The sequence below is a fragment of the Ctenocephalides felis genome, unplaced genomic scaffold (assembly GCF_003426905.1).
Source record: "Ctenocephalides felis isolate EL2017-DRISC unplaced genomic scaffold, ASM342690v1 CF-g0.4_SCAFFOLD_03571, whole genome shotgun sequence".
In the NCBI taxonomy this organism is placed as follows: Eukaryota; Metazoa; Arthropoda; class Insecta; order Siphonaptera; family Pulicidae; genus Ctenocephalides; species Ctenocephalides felis.
The window spans coordinates 12,512,515-12,523,536 of NW_020539725.1; the positions used below are offsets into that span (position 1 = coordinate 12,512,515).

General features: G+C 29.6%; 1 protein-coding gene across 1 annotated transcript; it reads left to right on the forward strand.

Annotated features, from left to right (window-relative positions):
- The first annotated feature begins 178 nt into the window (after nucleotides 1-178).
- Nucleotides 179-2,330, forward strand: LOC113385638 (jerky protein homolog-like). The gene is made up of 2 exons (XM_026623484.1): nucleotides 179-232; nucleotides 1,497-2,330. Exon 2 carries the CDS (start codon nucleotides 1,623-1,625, stop codon nucleotides 2,328-2,330), a length of 708 nt encoding a protein of 235 aa, XP_026479269.1. The 5' UTR covers nucleotides 179-232; nucleotides 1,497-1,622.
- The last annotated feature ends 8,692 nt before the right edge of the window (nucleotides 2,331-11,022 follow it).

Here is an 11,022-nt window from a genome sequence, read left to right on the forward strand (position 1 = left end):
TTATAATTTATTTATCAGGCTACAAATACAGATATAAAAAATATTATTCTTGAAATTATATATCAAGAATAATATAATATCATATACGTAATAAATTAATTATTCATTAATTTTTTTATCATTTCAACATTTTTTTATTTTTTTTGAATATAGTATTTAGAAAGCAGTTGTACGCCCCCCTTGCAACTTCACGGTCCCCAAAGATGTCGCGCCTCACAGGTTGGAAACTACGGTAATACTGTATTAATGAATCATCGAATACTATGATAACATTTTTATTGGGCGATGTATTGTTATTGCTAATTTTAATTTATATTTATAATTAGTTTCATTTAATTTATATTTATTTTATTTGCTGATTTTTTAAATCTTTCACAGAGTTTATTATAATTAACATTTCATAATTGCATACTGATGACAATATAAATATATTAATAATGATCACGTAAAACGTACATTTACTTAACATAATTATATTAATATTATTAATTGATAATATTAATTAATTATTATGATGATTATATTGATATTATTAATTAATTGATATATAATTATATGATTATTATAGTAGTAAAAGACTTAAATGGCTTAATCAATAGAACAGTTATTTTAATGTACTCAACATTACATTAAGTTTATTACTTACAACATTACATTAAGTTTATTAGGTGAATTTTAAAATAAAAATAAATAAATCAGTAACAAACATAATTTAAAAAAAACTAATATATTTTATTTTCATAGATCATAAAGCTATATTAATTAATATAATTATTAAGTGTTAATTTCTTATATTTTAACTGATTTTTAGAAACGGTTTATGAATTGATTGGTTAATACTTAGAGTATAATTTGACAAATATAAAGCCAAATAAAAAAATAGCTGAAAAATACCGAACTAACAGTAATTAATAAAATATGGATTTTTACATAGAATGTGAATTTTATTGAATAGTTTAAATGACTTACTTTAAAAGTTTTGTATATTTTTTTATTAAAACAATGATTACCTTTTCCTCCCTTGTTTATTATCGCCTTTATTACAGTATTTACTTTTTTTACACTCCTATGAATTTTTCTGTCCAAACTTCGGCTTTTAGTTTGTTTTTCTTCTCGCGTATGTTATCAATCATTTGCGTTCTTCTTTTTCCAATCTTTTTAATCCTTCTATTTTACCTTCGACAACGCCTTATAGAAGGCACTCTTTTTGCAGAATGAGTCCGATCCAGTTTTCTTTTCTTTTAATGATTCTGCTCAGTAGAGTCCTTTCTTTGCCCACTTTTCTCATGTCTCCTTCATTTTTTAGCTTATCTGTCCACTTTATTTTCACTAGTCTCCAGTACTACATTTCAAGAGACTAAGATTTCTGTCTTAGAATCTATGTCTCTGATCCGTACAGAATTTCTACAAATATTTTCCATTTTATATTTCACCATTAAATACTTTATATTTCATTCCTAAACACTACATGTGACAATTTTCTATTCTATTTACAGAAAAAAATGGATGAAATTAACCTTGAAAAGACTTTTGATAAGAGATGCTCAAGATAATCTTCAATAATTTTCTCAATCAATGTCAAGTCTTTATAAAACAATTTTTTGTTTATGAAGTAATCAAAAATGATTAAACGCAAAAGAGTAGTTCTGTCTATGAAAGACAAATACGATATCATTAGGCGTTTAGATGAAGGAGAACTTCCAACCAAACTAGCTCTCGAATACGGAGTGGGAAAATCGACCGTAAGTGATATACGAAAACAAAAATTCGATATTATTGAATTTATATCCAAAATAGACTCTGTCGATAGAGTTAATGAACGCAAAACCATGAGACTGGCAGAAAATAAGGTTGCAGATGAAGCCGTTTATAGATGGTTAATAGAAAAAAGATCCCAAGGTGAACAGATCAATGGACCAATTCTATGCGAAAAGGCTATGGAGCTCTACCAACAGTATGGAGGACCACCTAATTTTCAGGCCACTACAGGATGGCTAAAAAGATTTAAATCCAGACATGGTATTCGTGATCTGCAAATCGAAGGAGAAAAGTTCTTAACTGATCTTAAGCCAGATGATGGTGACTCAACATGTCTTATCACAGAAGATAAAGTTATTGTAGAATTGGTAACTGATAAAGAAGAAAACGAAAATATAGAAGTTAAAAAAGAAATTGTTCCTTCGGCTGAGCAAGCATATGAAAGTTTGGATATTGCATTACGCTGGTTTGAAGATCAAGCAGAGAGTGATCAGTTTCAAATTTCTGTTCTTAAAAATATTCTCGATCTTGCTGCTAGCAAGAGAAAAATGAAAGTTGAAACATTTTTTTAAAAGAAAAGTTAGTGTTTTTGAGGATATAAATCAATTAAAATAACACTAAGTGCTATTTACAGATGACTAAAAACAACGAGAAGTTGTTATCTTTTTTTATTATATGACATAATGTTATTAACCCTTTCCACTTGCGAAATTCTAGATATATATGTATTTTGCCATCAGAGCGGCGGCATCCGAGTGGAAAGGGTTAAATAGTCGATATTAGATAGTTATATTGAAATATTTTATGTCAGTGATATGTAAATACAAAAAAATAGTTTATTTTTCACATGAATAAAACATATGTAAAATATTCATGAACTTGCATTTGTAATTTGTTTGTTATAACTTTAATTAATTAAATTTAGTAGTAATTAAAATAATATTTTCAGAGTACATATCAGTTATTGTGTTATAATTTTCAAATTAAATAAATGAAATAAATATAAAAATCTAGAAATATGAATATAAATATGAAATAAACATATTCATGAATATTTATTATGATTTGATATTAGGAGTTTTATGTTGTACAACGGGGCTTGTTAAATTTTTGTCATTCGCGACCACATTCAGAAATTTATATCTTTAGGTAATTTATTTATTAGGTATACAAAGATCTAGACGTAATGTTTTAGAACGATACGGATATATTTAACATTAAAATCTCTCGCAACCTCAGGATTTTCCTACGCGACTCCAGATGGAGACCCATAGTTCAAGAATCTCTGTTATACAGTATTGTATATAACATATACACATTAGCATATTGCCTTATTTAAAAGCAATTATAGGTCAATATGGTTGCATTTTACATATAAAAATTTCATGCAGAATCTGAGAAGTCTCGATTGTATGAAAAACATTACTTTCTTAGTCTTAGTATACATATATGTTTAATAATAGTAGACATATATGTTTTATTAATTTTCAGAAACTAGTAAAACTTCAAAAACTAATCAAATCTTCACACTTAATTAAATCGCTTGATCCATTTTCTCGAAAACGTGCACAAAGTTTTATTCTAAATTTTCTAACTTCGAAGTTCGAATTTTAATAGTATCTATTAGATACATTCTACACACATGCATATACATATATATTGTTTCTAAAATTTGCCATATAATCAGCGAAAAACATTTTCGACGTTTTGCGATACACCTTACTGCACAAAAACACTTTTTAGATAATAATTTATTTTTTTCGTTTTTAACCCAATGTTTGCATATATCACTAAAAAACCTACCTATATATATATTAAAATTCATAAATGAAACCAGCAGGTCTATAAAAATTCTAGATTATTCTTATTAATCTAATGCAAATATGAACAATTTAATCATATTCAAAGTACGTTAAATAATTTAACTTAAATTAGTTATATATCAAAGAAATTATCATCAAATTTGAGAAAAAATTTGGCTAGAAAATTTTATAACAAACAATTGAAATCAAGAATCATTGAACGAGGCTTGTGCAGTGTGTTCTATTCAATGCTGTCATGATTCAAAAGATAATCATATGTAGATTTAAAGATGCAAGAAGTGCAATGGCTGCTTTTGAAAGTACCTGAATCAAACAACATTTTACTTGCATTGAAAAAGTGAAAAGTGAAAATGATTACACTTTTGCAAAGGAGGGTCCATCAGTTTGGTCTGAAATGTTTATGACAAATCGTTATTGTTGTTTCATATACATGGACAGGTATTCTACCAGTAGAAGAATAGGAAGACAGAGATAGATAGATGGAAAGCGAGAAAAGTGGACAAGAAGGCTGCTCGACTGGAAGGCAGATCTTCTGGTAGGCAGGTAGACATGTAGCCAGGTAAACGGGTGGACTGATTAGCAGGTACAAAAGTAACCAAGTTAACTTATTTTGACAACTTAGTTAACTTAGTTGACAACTGTCACACTTGCTAAGTCACACATGACACTTAGATGGGCAGTCACTTAAATAGGTAGACACTTTGCTTTAAACAGGCAAATAAGTAGATTGTTAGGCAGATGAATCATATACAAATCAAATACTAACTAGTGGGGCGCATGACATCGTGCCTCAAGGCAAATTGCTGGAACTTCCTGTACCAAAAATTATTTTTATTAAAAAGATTTACATTTTTGGAAAAAAATTACTTTGAAAAAATTAGATTTTTGAGAAACTATAAAATTTCTTTACTTTGAAATATTTTGGAAGTTCTGAACTGCTTTAACTGCATAGAGACAAAATATTTAAGCGCGAAAGCGCCGCGTCGCCGTGTAATGGATAAACATTGGTACAGAACCCATAGGAATGTAAACAAAATTTATACTTATTGTTATAAAATCTCTATAAAATATCTGATAATTTTATGTGCATATGTCTAATGATCATTTTTGACCGCCAAATGGCATTTTTTTACTTTTTTCACTAGATCTCCGAAACCGCTAGACCTGCCTTCATGAAAATTTAATCAGTTGTTCATCTTGTCAATACAAGTAAAATGTTCTTTGAATTATTAAAATCGGATACTCCGTTCTCTTAAAAGCTGAGTTACGGTTGTGGCACTTTTTGCCTCGTATCTTCGAAACGGCTAAACCTGCCTATGCCAAAAACTAATCAGCACGTCTCCTTATTAATAGGAATCGAATGTTTTTTGAATAATTGAAATCGGTTGAAACGTGTTTGCGAAATCGTCGACGAAATTTTGTATCCGCACACACACACACACATACAACCATTTTTTCTAAAGTATTCCAAAATGTTCAGAAAACTCTGAAACGTGAAGATATATAAAAATTTTTATTTTAGATTTTTTTGCGATTACTATAACTACATATACACTTATGGATACGTTTATGCAATTTGTCTTAAAGCAAAACGCCACTTACACCTAGTTAGCAGTTTTTTTCTAGCTAAAAATTTATATGTTAGATCTCATTTTCTTGATCAACTTGGATATTTTTAATATCATGACGTTCATGCAATGGCTAATAATTTCATTGCATTTGTAACTATGACATCCAATGTTAGGGGCCGATTCTGCCGTAAAATAGACTAATGTTACGTAAGGGCCATTTTACATGTATTTAATATTTATCTATGGTAGGGGCAATGTTACGTAGCGCTCCTCATACAAAATGGTACTAAATACTGTCAAAATGCCATGTATTTGCTGTGCAATCAGGCTTTTTACACATAGAGTGCAACTTTACTCTAATGTTATTATACCACATCACAAAGATGCAGTTATGAAAACACTGTTTTGTTTTACATTTGTGCGTTTTCTAGGTTGAGTTTTCCATCTAAAACGCCTGACTGCTCAGCAACGACATGGGTTTGACAGTATTTAGTACCGTTACATAACGTAGCCCTTAGACCCTACCTAACATTGGTCTATTTCACGGCAGAATCGGCCCTTTAGTATCAGAACGATTCGATAAATCTATACTTTATATCATATCATACAATGATTGTAAGTAGCATTATTTATCAGTAAAACAATTTCAGTCGCAGTAGAATAGGTATTCTGTAATAGTAAAAACGCATTAAAAGAGATGAAAGTATGGCGTGCCGAGTGACAATCACGCGATAGTCCCATGCGGTTGCACCCTAAAACGTAAATATAAATAAAATATTTACCAACTAGGGTGGAAACGAAGAATAACGCCTTCAAACCTATGTATCGTCAGGAGTTGTGAAGCCATAATCTGACCACATTTAAATAGAAAGAAATTTATAGTTTAAATATAATTACCCATACTGGATGCGGTTTATATCGTATTCAGTCGATGATAGATCGATAGACGTGCTGATTAGTTTTCAGCAAAGATAGGCCCAGCCACTTTGGAGATACTAAGCAAAGAGTGCAGAAAACAGATATCGAGTTTTTGACAGCACGGAGCATCCGATTTGAATGATTCAGAAAGCATTTCATTTGTAATGATAGGAAGAAATGGTGATTAGTTTTTGGCAAAGATAGGTTCAGCTGTTGTTTTGGAACTGCGGAGTGAAATGGGCAAAAATAGCAGTATTTGAGAGAACCACGCATCCAATTTGAATGATTCAAAAAACCTTTTGCTTGTTTCGAAGAAACGATTGTTTCTGAGGCAAGCAATTTTTTTAATTTCAATATTTTTTCATTTCCAAAAAATCACTTATAAACTTGAAATCAATTATTCTAACTTTGCAATTTTGTTAATATAATTCTTAAAAAAATGACACAGTATCCTTCACTCTAACTCTCCTTCATGATGTTCTGTTCATTTCATTTTCATATAAACTTTTATAATCGTCATCAACCAATTTATCCATAAAATACGAATAATTGTCCAATTGTCTATAAAATATGAATAATGAAAGTTTCAGTGTTTATGATAATATATTAGAAAACATTTAATATTCTTCGAATATTTCATTACCATACGGGAAGTTCCAGCAATTTGCCTTAAGACACGAAGCCATACACCACTAGTTTTGTTACATATTCATATTTTGCATTATATTACGAAGTTAATCTGGTCTAGAGGCACGAATTTCATGCAAAGGCCGTAAAAATAGCAAACAATATTTTCACTATATGTTTTTACAAAACTTACAACAAAATCAATTTGTTTTGCACAAAAAAGCGACTGCCAGAAGCAAAATTTTCTATAACTTTTTTTTATATACGATTTTGTTTAAAAAAAAGAGTTAAATCAGAATTTTAGGATAATGATGGGCTGAGTTCATACTGAAGAAAAGTTTATAATGAAGACTATAATAATCTAATTGTTTATAGTTTTATTTGTTTTATTTGTTTGTTCAGAGACAGTCACAAAATTCTTCTAAACGTCTTAGAATATGCAGTTTAAATAGCCAATGGTCACTGATTACAATCGCCAATACTTATAATTTTTGCCACTTATCCATGACAAACCTACTTGTCAATGAACAATGAACATTGGTAAATCAATGACCAATGATTCATATTTCTATGTATCAATGTTTATATATTGTTAGTTATTTAATTTTCCTGGTAAGCTAAGCTATTAATCTGCATTTTTCTAATAACTTTGCAATGCATATCCGACGCCATTTACTTGGCTCAAAATCGCCTCAAACCAATACAGTTTTTCATTCCTATTCTGAGGCACTGATCAATTTGGAAGATTTGGGAACCGCATTTCAATAGTACTCATTTTTTTTCATTCAATACTATATTTAGAACTGTCCTGTTAAGTAAATTTGGTAAGCAGTACTCAAATTGTTCGTAATATTCAATCGCTCGTAGATGATTTTTATACCGATGTAAAATGAGTAATTATATGGTATCATTATTTATAAACGTAATTTTAACACCAGAAGCAGTGAAGATTGATATCAAGCTGATATCAAGCAGTATTGATATCCCTTTTCAATAAATAAATATAGACATAAATATAGCCTTTTGAAGCATTTCTGCAAAATAGCTATTAAAAGTACAACCTATTTAAAAAATTCACCACAAAGAGAAAGCCATTGAGCCTTCAAGTTAAGCCAATTAGTAGAAAATACATCACAACAGCTTATGGAATACTAAGAATAGTTCTGAATGCTGTTAAAAAAATACACTAGAAATATAAGTCGAGATTTTGTAAGAATATAACTACCAACTTCCTAATTCAAGTAGATGTATATGGTTTTATTTAGATTTATACGGTAAAATATGGTTAGTTACAGAAGTTTAAATATTTTTAGTTTATAATTAAAAGATTTTAGACTTCAAAGAAACACTGAATTTCTGTACTAGATTATAGCGATTTGAAATGAGATGTATATAAAACATATAGATCAACTTGCTCCGCAACTCATGAGTAAAGCTTTTAATGAAAAAACATTTTGGTTTTCTAGTATTGAGATGCATCTGCTTTTGAGTAGAAATGTTACCACAAAATTTATTCTGGAAATCTACATAATTCATATGCATATATGCTTCCTTAAATTTACATTTCTCGTTTATAGATAATATCCAGTATTGCAATATAGTCTAAAAGAAAACTATATGATATTAGAAAAGTGCTCTTCTTTGATTATTTATGTACATATTGAATACTATCTGAAAATTACTAAATTTTAATTACGTGTTCTGAAAGCAATAAAATTTTATTTAGTTGCGTGTGTGACTGATACACGTTACGTGTTTCCGAAAAGTTATTGCCCTTATAAATAAGTAGTTGGAATTTATGCACACTTAGGTATATTATAATCGAATTTGTTCGGAAGCTTTTAGGTAGATCTTCTATACATAATACAGTAATACAGGATACATGGAATACTGAATTTAATAGCAATTAATTAAATAAAAATCATTTTCTATTGGCAAATAAAAAATAAATAAATAAATAAATTTAACAAAACTAGTTTACCGATTCATTCAGTACAACTGAAAAACTTCATCTATGTTTTTCTTTAAAGACACATAAATGAAGCAAATATATCCGTCTACCTTTCATTAATTAAATCACTAAATTAAATTTAGGAGTTTCAGAGTAATTGAATTTTTTAAAAAAATTGGACAAAAACAAACTTAATATTTATTAATACATTAATATATATCAATTATCGGACCCCTTCTGCAAAAAGAGTCCCTCCAGTACGACGTCGTCGAGGGTAAAATAGTAAGACTGAAAAAAATAGGAAGAAGAAGAATGCAAATGATTGACGACTTAGGCGTGAAGAAAAAATACAGGGAACTGAAAGCCGAAGCGCAGGATCAAGTACGGAAGCAGAAGTTAAACTAAATAACAAGTTAATAAAAAAAGTTTCCGACCTCAAAACGAAACACTCGTCAATAAAAACTGGTGAACAAAGTTGTACATCTTTTAGGAGTTACTCTTCAAAAATTTGGCCATTTCAATCGACAGCCGTTTGAGTAAAAACATGTAAGTGTTTCTGTGAAAATGAAGAAAATTGTTTATTGAGCTGTTATTAAATATTTGTTTTTGAAAGGCAATGCGGATGCCCAAATAAAAGATAAATTGTATTCTGTGTATGGGCACCATCATTTGTCACAGCAAAATTTTTGGAGTTGAGTTTAAACGTGGCCGAAAGAGCTTGGGAGACAATGATCGTTCAGGAAGTCCAAAAATTTCAACTTCTGAAAATAACATTGCTAAAGTTCACGAAATGATGTTAGACGAAAGCCGAATTAAAGTATGGAAGATCTTATGTTATTGGTCAGCTATAAAAAGAACAAAAGCAGTTATTTTGGCTTGGAGTGTGATATCTTCTATATTTTGAGGTAGTCATATAGCTATTTTAATGAATTATCTTCAAAAAACAAAAACCAATACAGAAGCATACTACGTAATATTACTTGACAAGGCATAAATTATGAAAAAAGATCACATTTTCAGGAAAAGAAAATCCTGTTTCATCAGGACTAGCGCCGTTGTCTTAAAACTACTTGACCATTCACCTTACTCACCAGATCTGACTCCAAGCTACTTCTTTTTATTTCCTCATGTAAAAACAGCCCTCGGAGCTCGGAGAACATACATTTTTGTCAAATGAGGATAATGGACTTTGTGAACAACTTTTGCACAAAAATTTTTCAAGTACTATTTGAATGGGTTTCAGTGATGAAATCATCGCTGGGAGAAGTGTGTAGAGGTATATAACTCTATCCTCATATGAGGATTAATGCACAAATATAAATAAAAAAATAGAAAAAAATTGTTGTATCATTGTTAAGTCGGGAAGTTTTCGGCTCACCCTCGTATATTACTTTTTTTTAACATAATATTCCTATTTAGTAATTTTTTTTGGCAATTATAGACTTAAGTATGTCAATAGGTTTTCATATTTAAGTATAACAATTACTTGTTAATTGTAATACCAAATTTTTATTATATCTGTATTAGAAATTCTGCGCGCAGAAATATTCGAATAAATAAAATTTAATAAATCACGCTGCAAAAACAAGTAATAAATATGAAATAAATTCTAAAAATAATTGTGTCAACTCATACCTGCATAACTATGAAATTTATGTTCGGCTAGTAATATTTATAACAATCGTGATTTAAGGGCCGCGGCACACGTGCCCGCATGTGCAATGCACATTGACTTCTGGAAAAAGTTGATGTCAACTCGCTCTGGTCGTAAAATCTATTAAAACAACATCAAACCATGGGGGCTCCATTGAGCTTCGGGTGGGATACTTATTTATATATTAAATTTAAAAAAACAATAATAAAAAGTTGCATTAATTATACTTTGAAAGTGTGACGATGAAATTTGATGAATAATTTAGTGAATATAGGAATCTTTTGTAATTAGTGTTAATAATAATAGTTTATAGTTTATAGTTTGGTGAAAAGTCTCAGACATAAAGAAATTTTACCTCTAAACGCTTTATTGTACGTTACATAATCATGAACATTACCACTCAACTTCTAAGTGACTTTGAACATGGGTAACGCGTATTTAACCCTCCGTCGGTCGGATATTTTTTCACCTTTGAACGGTCGGAAAAGTCTGGCTGGACCACCATTCATTTTACATGCATTTATATGGGATAAATGAGTTTTTGGTGTCTTGTTTATTAACGATTATATAAAAAAAATCAAGAAATATAAAAAAATCGTTGCTTTTTTGTTAATTTTTCTGTTTTAAATCAATGAAAACAACATTTATTCTTTTTCGGCGCCTTTGAAATGAATGTGTGCATTACTCATCCGATTTTCAGTGTTTGCGATTACCAATAAG